This window comes from Giraffa tippelskirchi, chromosome X (assembly GCF_054371585.1).
Source record: "Giraffa tippelskirchi isolate mGirTip1 chromosome X, T2T-mGirTip1v1.2.pri, whole genome shotgun sequence".
In the NCBI taxonomy this organism is placed as follows: domain Eukaryota; kingdom Metazoa; phylum Chordata; class Mammalia; order Artiodactyla; family Giraffidae; genus Giraffa; species Giraffa tippelskirchi.
This window is the reverse complement of record NC_137289.1, coordinates 27920866-27934598: the sequence shown is the minus strand read 5'-3', so window position 1 is coordinate 27934598 and position 13733 is coordinate 27920866. Positions and strand designations below refer to the sequence as shown.

General features: G+C 39.3%; 1 protein-coding gene across 2 annotated transcripts in view; it reads right to left on the bottom strand.

Moving 5' to 3' along the window:
• TENM1 (teneurin transmembrane protein 1) overlaps positions 1–13733 on the bottom strand; it is a 795886-nt gene that overhangs the window by 415612 nt on the left and 366541 nt on the right. For both annotated transcript variants that reach the window (XM_081563742.1, XM_081563743.1), the window contains one exon: positions 228–468. In XM_081563742.1, coding sequence (XP_081419868.1) covers positions 228–468 — 241 coding nt within the window. The remainder of the gene's footprint in view (positions 1–227; positions 469–13733) is intronic.

The following is a 13733-nucleotide window of genomic DNA, read 5'->3' as shown; positions in this document are numbered from 1 at the left end:
GGCATCTGCTTTGTTTGGTCTGTGTCTATGGGTGTGCCTGGATCTAGATGGGTGTGCCCGTGTGTGTCTCCAGGCTTGTGGAGGGGGCCTGCCTTTTTGCCCAAGCATCTGGGTGTGTATCTATGAATTTGTGCATCTCTGCAGCTGTCTACGATGTGTTTCTGCCCTCAGTAGAATCATCCTGTGCCAATGTTTAAGTTTAGTGGGATCAATCATAGCTCAAGTACCTGGTCTCCAATGGTATGTTGCTATTCAAGACCCAGCTGTTATGCAGATGAACCGAATCCTGGGTGCTGGTTGGGGGAGCTGGAGCGGCTGGGCTGGGCTGGCTGCGGGTAGTCATTGATCTCCTCTGAAGAGAGTCAGCCGCTGGGGGTGGCTTCCTGGCACAGGTGCAGGCATGCGGAGGTGGTGGCGGTGGCGGCAGGGGTCTGAAGGTGAACTGGTTGTGTGGGCTGCTCTGCATGTCTAAAGAGGAGAGAAGAAAAACACAAAATAGAGACTGACTCTCTCACTGGGCAGTCAGGAGAACACAGCAGGTCAGACTTCTGAGGATTTCCGAAAAACATAACCCGTGGGATGGGGTGGGGGTAGGGGGGTAGAGTTGGAAGTTCAGTCTAATAAAAATGTCACTTAACTTACAAAAACACATGCAGTGAGCTTCTGAAATGTAAGACATTCACAGTCGCATTTACATGTAAATTCTTCAGGGCTATAGCAGCTCTAAAGCAAACGAGGCAGCCTCACAATTTGTCAGAGTTTCTGCTACTGAACAAATAAATCATCAACGAGACACTGAGTTACAGAACAGAAGTGAGCTGATTTCCATCACTTGCAGAAGTCTCACTTTGGAAAATACCAGTGAAAGGCACAAATTTGTTGCAAGGAAAATCACTCGACACTTAAATGTATAAGGCCACCTTCTGGCTTACCTCAGGAAAGGATGCTAGCCTGCCTGCATGGGAGCAAAACCAAACTTCAGAAAAACAGCTCACAAGTGTGTAACTCAACTGCGGGAGAGTAATCTCTTGGCCAGCTCCCCTTCTCCCCAACTCAGTACTTCTTATAAAAGGGAGGCTAGAAGGAGCTTGTTCAGGTTGTTAGACATATTTCCACGGCCGTGCAGAACACAGTCCATACCTCTCCCCTCTTTGCCACACCTTTCTAGAAGCTCTGCGATATTAGCTGCAGCTGAGACAGCAAGGAAACTGTTTTTTTGTTTTTTGTTTTTTTTTTATGCCTGTTTGCAGAGGGGGCATCCTGGGACAGAGGTCCTCAGACTTTCCTTATTGTTATTGTTTGGAATTTTTCTGCCATTTTCTTGGCAGGCAGACATATAGACAGTAAGTTAGAATTTGGCCCATGTGAAATACCCCAATTAAACCCCTTTGAAAAGAAATCACTATTGTAGTTGATAGCCACATCTCTTTCACGGGAGAAACATAATAGATGTCAAGCGATTTCTTGTTAACACCAGCATGTTGCCGATAAACTTTGTAGACAGCATGGCTTTGTCCCACCTCCCAAATGACTGAGACTTGAAAAGCAGAAAAATGCCAGAGGCTTTCCATGTCTAGCAAAGGGCCCAGCTGGTTTGTGCTGAGACTCACTTTGCAGTGGTTGATCAGAGGGGGAAAAAAATCACTTTCTTCAATCCTTCCACCTCAGACTTGAACTGTGAAGACATTGGCATCATTTTCATACTTTAAAATGATACTAGTGCCTCAAGAGCATGACAGATTTTCTGCAGTGTTTTCTACTACAGGTGGCTCTCCCTTTAAATAAACTTGGTATATGAAAAACGGAATTGTATAAAAGATAGGGAGTGGTGATCATTTTATATGAAGAATTCTTTTAGAAAGTCAGCTACCCTTGTGTATTTAAAACGAACTAAAACGCTTCATGAATCTTCTAAATCACCCCCATTACTCTAGACCCAGTCCAAATCCCATATCCACTAAAAAAAATCATCAAAAGTACTTAACATCTCATTAATTTTTTTAAACCTCTGGACTCAACCTCATGACCATAACAAGAAGCCTGCTTTCCATCTTTGGGGCTCAATGAAGGATCGAATGCTGGGACCCAAAACACCTGGGGATCCTCTAATTTTGTAGATGAGAAAACTGATGCCCAGAGAATTGTTTGTCCAGGGACACTTGGCAAGTTAGTGGCATGGCTAAGATTAGAACCCACATCACCTCACTCTGGCCAAAGCTCCATTCACTCTCCTGCAGCTCTCTAATACAAGTTCTCTTCACTTTCTTAAGATGTAGAGACATCAATTCCTCCACATTTTCTGGATTCTTCACTTATGATATACCACCTGCACTGCAGTTATTTGTATCTATGTCAGCTCCCTTCTTTTGGGTTTCCCAGGTGGCACTAGTGGTAAAGAATGCAGGATACATAAGAGATGCAAGTTCCATCTCTGGGTTGGTAAGATCCCGTGAAGGAGGGCATGGCGTCCCACTCCAGCATTCCATGCCTGCAGAACCCCATGGACAGAGGAAGCCTGGCAGGCCACAGTCCATAGGGTCGCTAAGAGTTGAACACTACTGAAACGACTTAGCACTCACTGCTCCTGAGGATATCTCCTTTGTGTACACAGGAAGGCAGCATGGTGTAATGAAGTGCAGCACAGTATAGTGGAAAGGGCACTGAATTTAGGGGTTTGAGTTCTTCTACCACTTGAAGAACTAATGTATGCCAGCAAATTTGGAAATCTCAGCAGTGGCCACAGGACTGGAAACGGTCAGTTTTCATTCCAATCCTAAAGAAAGGCAATGCCAAAGAATGCTCAAACTACCATACAATTGCACTCATCTCACATGCTAGTAAAGTAATGCTCAAAATTCTCCAAGCCAGGCTTCAGTAATACATGAACCGTGAAAATACAGATGTTCAAGCTGGTTTTAGAAAAGGCAGAGGAACCAGAGATCAAATTGCCAACATCCGCTGGATCATCGAAAAAGCAAGAGAGTTCCAGAAAAACATCTATTTCTGCTTTATTGACTATGCCAAAGCCTTTGACTGTGTGGATCACAATAAACTGGGGAAAATTCTGAAAGAGATGGGAATACCAGACCATCTGACCTGTCTCTTGAGAAACCTGTATGCAGGTCAGGAGGCAACAGTTAGAACTGGACATGGAACAACAGACTGGTTCTAAATAGGAAAAGGAGTACGTCAAGGCTGTATATTGTCACCCTGCTTATTTAACTTATATGCAGTGTACATCATGAGAAACACTGGGCTGGAAGAAACACAAGCTGGAATCAAGATTGCTGGGAGAAATATCAATAACCTCAGATATGCGGATGACACCACCCTTATGGCAGAAAGTGAAGAAGAACTAAAGAGCCTCTTGATGAAAGTGAAAGAGGACAGTGAAAAAGTTGGCTTAAAGCTCAACGTTCAGAAAACTAAGATCATGGCATCTGGTCCCATCACTTCATGGGAAATAGATGGGGAAACAGTGTCAGACGTGATTTTTTTGGGCTCCAAAATCACTGCTGATGGTGATTGCAGCCATGAAATTAAAAGACGCTTACTCCTTGGAAGGAAGGTTATGGCCAACATAGATAGCATATTGAAAAGCAGAGACATTACTTTGCCAACAAAAGTCCATCTAGTCAAAGCTATGGTTTTTCCAGTGGTCATGTTTGGATGTGAGAGTTGGACGGTGAAGAAAGCTGTGCGCCGAAGAATTGATGCTTTTGAACTGTGGTGTTGGAGAAGACTCTTGAGAGTCCCTCGGACTGCAAGGAGATCCAACCAGTCCATCCTAAAGGAGATCAGTCCTGGGTGTTCATTGGAAGGACTGATGTTGAAGCTGAAACTCCAATACTTTGGGCACCTCATGCAAAGAGTTGACTCATTGGAAAAGACCCTAATGCTGGGTAGGATTGGTGGCAGGAGGAGAAGGGGACAACAGAGGATGAGATGGTTGGATGGCATCACCAACTCGATGGACATGGGTTTGGGTAGACTCCGGGAGTTGGTGATGGACAGAGAGGCCTGGCGTGCTGCAATTCATGGGGTCGCAAAAAATCAGACACGACTGAGCGACTGAACTGAACTGAACCACTTGGGAACTTTACCCCCTCATTTGTCAAATGCAGATAATTACAGTTAATTCGTGTAACATGTGCTTGGACATAGTATGTCAGTGATTGTTTATTGAATGTAACAGGAGTATAAAACTTTAAGATTGGAGAATTCCTTTGTGTTCCACTCATTAGGACTCTGCCCTTTCACTGTTAAACACCTGGGTTCAATCCCTGGTTGAGGAACTAAGATTTTGCAAACCATGTACCATGTGCATCCTCCCTCCCCCCCAAAACAAACAAACAAACAAACAAACAAAAAAACCCAAGATGAGCTGGAATTGACCATAGGAATCATCTAGCTCAGCCCTCCTTCATTGCCTCTTCATTCTACAGCCAAGGAACCCAAGTCTCAGAGGTGAAGTGATTTGTTCAGTCATTCAACTTGTATGAATTTGCTTGCCTATGTCTGTTGATTCCTAGCCTAGAAATCTTTCCATTATACTATTCTAGAAAATAAATGAGTCTCTTCTCTAACTTCAGCACTTAATATTTTTATCATAAATTTGGCCTCTGAGTTTGCAATGTTATAGTAGTCTCTTAATACTCCATGTTTTTGTCCTATCTCCCCAAATAGGCCACATGTTTCTTAGAGCAAATCACCTTCTACCTTTCTTGAAAGCCATGGTAACTTTGAGCACAGTGAATATAGAGTAAGATCCCTGAAAACCTTTTTTGATAGAAGAGTGTTTCATTGGTCTGTGGGACCTACAGAACCACCCCGAATGTGCCCTTGGCTCTTTCATTCTGATGTAGCCACTGGATATCTACTTAGCTCACAGAACAGGAGGCTTCCTCCTTGGAAGTCTCAGTGAAATCTCTCCCCAAACCATGGGGAAGGACAATGATACCCGAAAGAGGGAGCTTAAAATCACGCCCTCCAGGATGTGAAAAGAGCAGTAGTGACACACTCTACAGATTTGTCATCTAAATACATGAACTTAATGATGCAATGAAGAGAAGCCAAAGGTGGGAGTCCACAGTTAGAAGAAGAAAAGGAATCAATTTTGGGTCATGTGTTCAGAACACCTTCCAAGCAACACGTGTGACATCTGCTAGTCTAATGAGTCGATGTTTCTGTCAATACAGTTGGTCAAAAGAAAGAAAGTTTCTATTCAGTACAATTGTTTGAAAGAAAGGATCGCTCATTATCATCTGGATTTACTGTGTGCTGGATTTCCCCCAAATCTTTCTGATCCGTTTTTAATCATGAAAAATGATAAAAAAAAATATTCTACTTCACTGAAAAGTACAATCCTGCTATTATTATAACATATTCTATCTTTTCTTCCTCAGGTAGAACTCCTTTGTATAGTCGTTTTGATTATATATGCTTATATGTATTGAAAACATATATTTTGACTATATATACATATGTTCTTATTTATATATATTTTATTGTGTACTGTTGTTCCTACATTTTGAATATGCTGACGTTTCCCTAGTTGTTCATACCATCTTTAAAGTATTTCAAGATATTGGACCGAGTAGAATATATCTGGACCTTAAGCCCTTATGAAATACTAATCATCTCAGCTTCATTCTTTTTTTCACCTCAGGAAAAAGATGGGGAATACACTCATTCCCTCCCAAATGAAGTAATTTAATCCTTGGGCTCCATGAAATGGGATTTCTCAACATTAAACACTAATAAAAAATACATTAGGGTTCAGTGTCAGGAGCTCTAGAACACCAATTCCAAGGGGCTAAGAGTCACATGCACTCATTTCGAAATGTATCTGGCAACCATACGTTTCTGGGCCTGAAAGAGAGATGCAAGGGAGAGGGGGGAGTAGTGATTATGCAAATGTGGTTATCCAGACATACAAAGCTTTCTGAGAGTAAATTAAGTTTTCAGATAGAAAGGTCTAATTCACATAATATTCTTGGATAGGAGCCAGTTTCAAGTTTCAGGTCCTAAAATAACTTGGAAAGAAAATATCTCGGGGGCGGGTGGGGGTAGGGGTGGGATTCCTCCAAACTCTATATCCAAGGCATTTTAGGCACAGCAGAGCTATTAACGGAAGTATAAGCCCTCAGAAACAACGCTGTCTGTTGCCAAAAGGTAAGTGGGAGAAGAAAGTTGTCATGCATAGACTTTTCCCCCCTTCTTTTACTGCAAATAAACCTTCTTCTGGATCATGTGTTAGAGAAACTTTGCACCAGAAATTAGAAGATATCTGCCCAGAAACACCATGCAAGGATTGCTCAAGATATCCATCAGGGTGTTTTACCCCTTTCATTTCATTAACACATACAGTCCATTCAGCTATAAGGTGATGACTGCATTTTGAAAATTCACTGCACTATGACAGAATCATGCATGGGTAAGGGTCTTATGGGAAAAATGGCGTTTGGGCACAATACCTGAAGTGTGCTTGTGAACGTGGGTGTCAGAAGGATTGCAACTTATGAGTTATTGTGAAGTGGTGGAAGGAGGGCTATCTGAATCAGACAGGAAGTTGTAACACCAGATGTGGGTGGGCAAGGCTTCTAACACACATGGTGAACTAAGATAGCTGGTAGATGTTTCAGATGTAAGCACGTGCATGTTTTGTATATTCTTCCATGGCTCTATCTGCTGTATGCTGTCTCCTGCATGCACCTAGTATTTTTAACAGATGGAATTGCACATGTGCAAATGTGAAATTTCTCTTACGTTCAAATTGTTCTCAAATGTACTAATAACATGGGGACAAATCAATGTTTTCAAAACAAGCATTGTAGCAGAACTGACTATACAGATAAAATAGCTTTCAGTAGATGTTAAAAATATTGTTATTAATATGGTACAGTCAAATAGATTTTTTTCTCTTGAACAATTTCACCAAAGTAGACACAAGGCTTGTTTTGCAAAGTCCATGTATTTAATTAATTGATCAGTTTTCTATAATGACACTATGACAATACAGCCCCAAATATGTTTTGTCCCAAACTTACTATACAGTATATGTTGCAAAGCAGGGCACATATATTCCTAGAACTCAAGGGAAAGGTCACAGGAGGTCAGAGAACATGTCTATACTTCCTCATTTTAGTCTGTTTCATTACCCCTTTGGCTAAAGCGGGGATAGCATCATGATGCTTTGGCTCCAATTCTGGAATCCAAAAAAATGTCTGAAAATGGGAGTGTTTTTTTCTAACTCATTTGGTGGGAAAACCTAACAAGAACTGATATGATGATATTTACAGTCTCTCTGCATTTCATTTAGTGAATTCTCCTACTTTTATCTGCAGAAATACTGATGTGTTTTATTAAGTGGTGCTGGCCCAAATCCCAATTCAGGGGTTGCACAATAGACAGTATATCTTTATGCTATTGCTTTTATAAAATCTTAAAAATTCTAAATTGTGAAATAAGTGGACCCCAAAGATTTTAGATAAAGGATTGAGTCTGTATTATTATTTAACCACCTCTCTGAACTCTTATGAGGCAAAATTAATTAATGCTTCTGAAGGCCTTAGTAATCTACATGAGCTAAGAACATAAGGGCACCAAGGGTTATTGCCATAACTACTTATGTCAAGTCTCTTGAGGCCAATTATAAGGCTTTGGTTTCTGGGATTGGTTTTCTGAGCTGTTCTCTGTCCTAGGAAGGAGGGGGAATAAAAATAAACAGATTTAAAAGAAAGAAGAGAGGTTTATTAGTAATATTAACTATTCCTACTAATTCTGCCTGCCAGTGCAGAGATGTAAGAGACACAGGTTCAATCCCTGGGTTTGGAAGATCCCCTGAAGAAGGGCATGGCAATCCATTCCAGTACTCTTGCCTGGAGAATCCCATGGACATAGGAGCCTTGCAGGCTATAGTACATAGGATTGCACAGAGTTGGTCATGACTGAAGCAACTTAGCACACTAATTCTAAATGGATATGACTACTTTATAGTACTTGTCACAAGGAGCCTTCACAACCATTGAGGAGGTAGTTATACATTTGCATGTTATGGCTAATATCCATTAACTTGATAGTGTTCAGTGATCATCAAATTAGTCTTAAGTGTATCTGGCTGTAGACATTTCTGTTCTTAACCTTATAATTATTATTATAGGCTCAAAGAATATGGAGGGAATAAAATTGGTTTTTTGAAGAAAATGGAATAAAAAGGTGTATCTTATCAATCTTCTAACTCAAACAATACTGCTTTAACATTGATATACTAACAGTATTTAATAAAAGCAGATTCATTAGTTAAATAAACCATTAGATTGAGAACAGAAATAAAGTCTATTACATAGCTAATGTTTAATAGATGTGTGTGTGTGTCTATATGGGCATGTGAGGGCTTCCCAGGTGGTGCTAGTGGTAAAGAACTTGCCCGCCAATGCAGGAGACATAAGAGATGTGAGTTCAATCCTTGGGTCAGGAAGATCCCCTGGAGGAGGGCATGGCAACCCACTCCAATATTCTTGCCCAGAAAATCCCATGGGCAGAGGACCTGGCAGGCTATGGTCCATGGGTCACAAAGAGTTGGACATGACTGAGCAACTGAGCACACACATGGGCATGTGAATGAATGAGACATAGAGAACAACAGAAAGAGGCAGAAGGAGAGAGAAACAGAGAGGAGAATTCACAATGACAGCAGATAACTGTGGGAGAAGAGTCACAGAGGCCTGAGGAAGGCTAACAGTAATAAATTATAATATCATCAAGTTGACATGGTTTCAATCTGGTGCTGGATTACCACCCACTGCATGGCTCCTGAGCCCTGCAATGCTATGTATAAGATTGTAAAGTCCATCCCTTTGAGGACTTTAAATGGTCCTCTCAGTAAACCAGCAAGTAAGAGAGTATGCTCCATTAATTTTTGTCAGTTAGATTGATCTTTGTTACAATCACTAGAAATAAAGGTGAACACTGAAGCACCTACAATCCTTTGACATGTCTGTGCTGAAACTCATATTTACACTTCAGTCTCTCCATAAACTGATGCTTATTTTTAAAGGGTGTGCTGGTCTACCTCCAGAAAATCTAGGTCTCATTAACTTCCTTTCCTGCTCTCCAATGAGTTGTACAAGTGTCAAATATACACAAGGCAGCCCTCCAATTCATTTCTCTCTGTCTCTATTATTGGGGGAATCCAACTGTGCCATGCACTGTATTGGCTTTACATAGTGCAAATAGCCAATCTCGGGCATAAAGGTCAATATTCCTACCAACAGTACCTGGTTTGTTAAGTCAATCAACTCTCTGACAAAGATTAAAGCAAACTAGGACTTTACAACCAAGAAGAAAATAGAAAGAAAGAGAATACTGTGGCTAATGTTATTTTGGTTAAATTACTCATGTAAATGTATAAACTAATTTTCTTGGTTGTGAAAATACAAGGAGGATACATCTTTGCTTATATTTTCAAAGTAGCTTGGCGATGTTAAAAATAATGAAAGAAAAATGAAGCCAATACATTTATTACCTATTTATTTTTCTATGCAGAATGGTAAAGAGCTCTAATTTGTGGCAAAATTTGGAATTTTAAATGTCGAATTCTAAATATTAATATATGGTATAACAATTCAAATTAAAATTAGTGGTTGGCCAAAGCCTTTTTCACTATGGTCTTGAAGGAAACTTTGTTATCCATTATGTACCATGAAACATGAAATAGATAATTGCCCTGTTTTATCTTATGCTGACAGTGATGCTGTGGCTTCCATTATTAGGCAGTGAAGTATATCAAAAAGAAAATATAAAAAGTAATGATCCTTAAAAGTTCACATTTACTTTATACTCAAACTAAAGTCCTATGTAGGTATTTCAATTATTTTCAGTCCCCAAGTTCATTATTTATTTGCAAGTAGGTAATGAAGGGTTATGAATTAATTGACAGTGAATCCTTTAATAAATTAGCTAATAACAGATATTCTGGAATTTTACAAAGTTTTCATTTTCAGAGCTTCATTTTTTTATTAGACTATTAGAAATGGTCACCCTATATTTGTTCAAAAAGCCATGGATAAAAATCTTTCTAATGTTATTTATGAAAATGGAATTCTGAATGTTTAAAGCACAAATCAAGAAAACATTATGACTGTGTCTAAAGCTCTAAGAAAAATATTTTTCAAACCACCATATGTTAAATAATGAGGGCAAACTATATTGAGTAGTAAAAAACAAAGAGAAAAATTCCTAGAGGATAAAAAGAAAACATGGAGAACTAGGGAAGACTGGGGAAGGTTTTAGTACCTCCACCTCAAACTTTTCGACAAAAAGAATGAAGAAATTTTTACATATTATTAAAAATTAATACCTCTAGGAGACAGTGAAGGACAGGGAAGCCTGGTGTGCTGCAGTCCATGGGGTTGCAAAGAGTTGGACATGACTCAGCAACTGAACAACAACAATATTACATTAACCATTATATAACCATCATTGTCTGGCTATTTGGTGAGAAACCTCCTCCATACCCTGTAGGTACTCTCCTAAGAATAAGAGAAACCCAAGGATACCAAGTGAAGTGGTGGAAAGGGATTCCAACATCTATACTTGGAGATTGAAAACATACGTAGCGTCCACCAGGGACAGTGGGAAGAGACAGCACTGTTATGGCAGTATTCACAAGACCCAGATGATTCTCCCTTGTTTTCATCTTTGCTCTAACTCAGCAGTTCTCAGCTAGAGGATTCAAACAAACCAATGTTTTGCTATCACTTGTTACTACAACAGAGGATTAAAGTTCACAGACAATTTATTTTAAAAATGGTAGATGAAAAGGTGATACCTCTAACAGTGCCACTCTCAGTTACCTTTGGATGTGCTTTCCTGGATAGGAGTAAAAGGGATGGGGCCATAGCTAGTGTTAGGAATTGGGTGCAACTCTGATCCCATAAACAATTTTCATATTCACATGCTTGTTAAATGATTCTATGCATACCATGGAGATGAAGAAAATTTGGTTATTCACACCCACAAAAAAGAAAATAAGGGGAGAAATTGGGGGAAAATCTTCACATCCTCACAGGAGTGTCTGACACATGTACATGTTATTCAGATATGCTGCAGTCAAAAAAAAAAAAAAAAAGAATTGTGATCTTGATGGAGGATGGCAGAACAGCAGTGTCTTCCATCAACCTTTCTGCCTGATATCTTTTGGGTTACTGAAGGAATCTCCCAAAAGGTATGAGCTAGGAAGAGATAGTTCTGTGAGGAAGGAGAGACTAACTTTTATTTCTCTCTTGTATTCAAGTGATGCATCTACTTGTCATATATCAAGAGCTGGGTCTGAATCATCTTTATAGCTCCCACACACTTAGCTCATAATTTTATTCAATACAACTTTATAATTTTGTTTGCAAATTTAATTAATTTGAACAAATTTAAATTTTTTAATTCAATTAAATTTATTTTTTAAAAACCAATTATAGCCACTCTGGTGGGAGAGTGTTTGATGATGACGAATACCTTATTTGATTGAATTCTTCACATTCCTACCAGCTGTTTTGGCATTGTATGCCAAAGTTTCTGCCTGAAGTGTTCTGAAATATTCATTGATTAACTCACTCATTATGACAAATTTTCATTTTCTTGTTTTTCAACATGTTATTTTACTGAGATGTTAAATAGAGTTATTTTTTGGAGAGGTGCCGACATGAAGACCTATTACTAAGCCTGCCTTATAAACTTTGCTTATGCTAAGTTATGCATACTTAACTCATTTTATTTTTTCCTTCAAACTCTGATTCATTCCCTCAATTACATTACTGCTTATCTCTCTGGACTCTCTCCAATTTAACTAGGGCTTTATGGTTCCCCAAATAAAATGCAACATTCTAGATGAACATCACCCAGAATACAAAAAAGTTATCTGAAAAATTCTTTTGTAATGATGTCTTTTCACATGCATCCTCAAATTACATATAGAGTGCACTTGAGACTTCATTAACTAGAAGATGGCTAATGAAGTCATGAGAAGGCAGCTCAATTAGGAAATATAGTGATATATTGACACAGATGTGTCTACTAGTGGATCAAGCAAAACGTCCATCAAAATAAGCAAATCAGTGGAATCTACTAATATAATGTTAGAGTCGAATGAATACCCAGTGAATTCAGACAGCTTTCTCCCAACTCTCACCCACTGAGATTTAATGTATAGGTGCCTTAGGAAAACTAAAAAATTAACTTGTCTCAAGAGGAAGAGTGTCAGTGTGCATAAACAGAAGGAAAAATGAGAACATGTGTTGAGGAAACTATGAATATTTGAAACTGCAGTAACAAAGAAATATAAATGGTAATCTGAGAAATTAAGAAAATATTTCCTAGGTAGTGATTGATCAGTGTTTCCATAAAGAAATATCTTAATTAACTTAATTCTTAGTTAAGGTCATTTAAATAAATTTCTTCAAATGATACACAGGGAAAACATTTATGTATGATAGATGAGATGCTGAGAGGGACAAAGGATTAAAGACACATTGCTTATGTGAAGCAGTTCTCAAAGAAACCTCTTGTTAGTGTTTGCAATCAGTGAATGGGTACACAAAAGCTCCTTCCTGTGTATTAATACAGAGGGTACGGGGGTCTGTACCAGACCAAACTGCAGAGTGTGATCTGGGTTCATGGCAGGGTGTGATGACAACCTGGATTTGATTCAAGTTTGCTTTGCATTTGGTTTACTCCCCAACTGCAAATAACCACTACAAAAGATATTAAATAAAATTCGATCACAAGGCATGTGTACATGGTTCCATTTGCCTCCCTTGTACTTCATGAAAGCAAGTCTTGATTTGGTGGTTGTGGCCTGCCGTCTATGGGGTCGCACAGAGTTGGACACGACTAAAGCGACTTAGCAGCAGCAGCAGCAGCCTGCCCAGAGTGAGATGTCTAACGGAGGAAAGAACGCAGTATTACAGGATTGTTGTCTTTTGTACTCCCCTATGCATTAGCATTTGGAAACAGCTTATGTAAAGCATAATCCTCCTACTCAGGAAGTCATATCACGCAGGGTGAATGTCCAGCCAGCTCCCTGATCTTCAAATTCTTGCCATGGCAGCACTAGGGAAATCTCCCCTTGTCTCTCTGCATGGTACAAGTCCTAGGTGATTCCCATTTATTCCCCCTTAGGGGGTTTCCATGGGCAAATCTGGCCACAGGATACCACGGGGACTTCTAGTAGTAATCATAAAACGTAAGTTGTAGGTCAGGGTACAGAAATGAAAGGTCAAGTGTGAACCACTATTGAAATGTATTTTTTTAAAGTAGGGTTTATATCTTACTAATATGTTATTACTGCTTATGATGTTCAAAATAAATGATAGAGACGCCAAATCAGAGAAGGAATTAACCCTAATTAGCTATGGAATACCTTTCATTCAGAAGCAGAAGACAAAGGGGAGGGTGTGTCTTGGTTTCATTTGTTTATTTTCAGAAACAAGGATAGAGTACTTGCTCTATTACTTGTCTAGTTATTTAGAGAACTGAATCTGCACATAACTTGTTTAAATTTATAAGTACATCCTGACATTTCCAACGACACAGTGGCTAAGTTACAACATTAGGATCAGATCAATCTGAGTTTAAATCATAGCTCTGCTGTTTACTCACAGTTTGATGCTGAACAATCAAACCATTTCAGCCTCTATTTCTTTATCTGTAAAATAGGGATCTTAATGAAAATCTCTTAC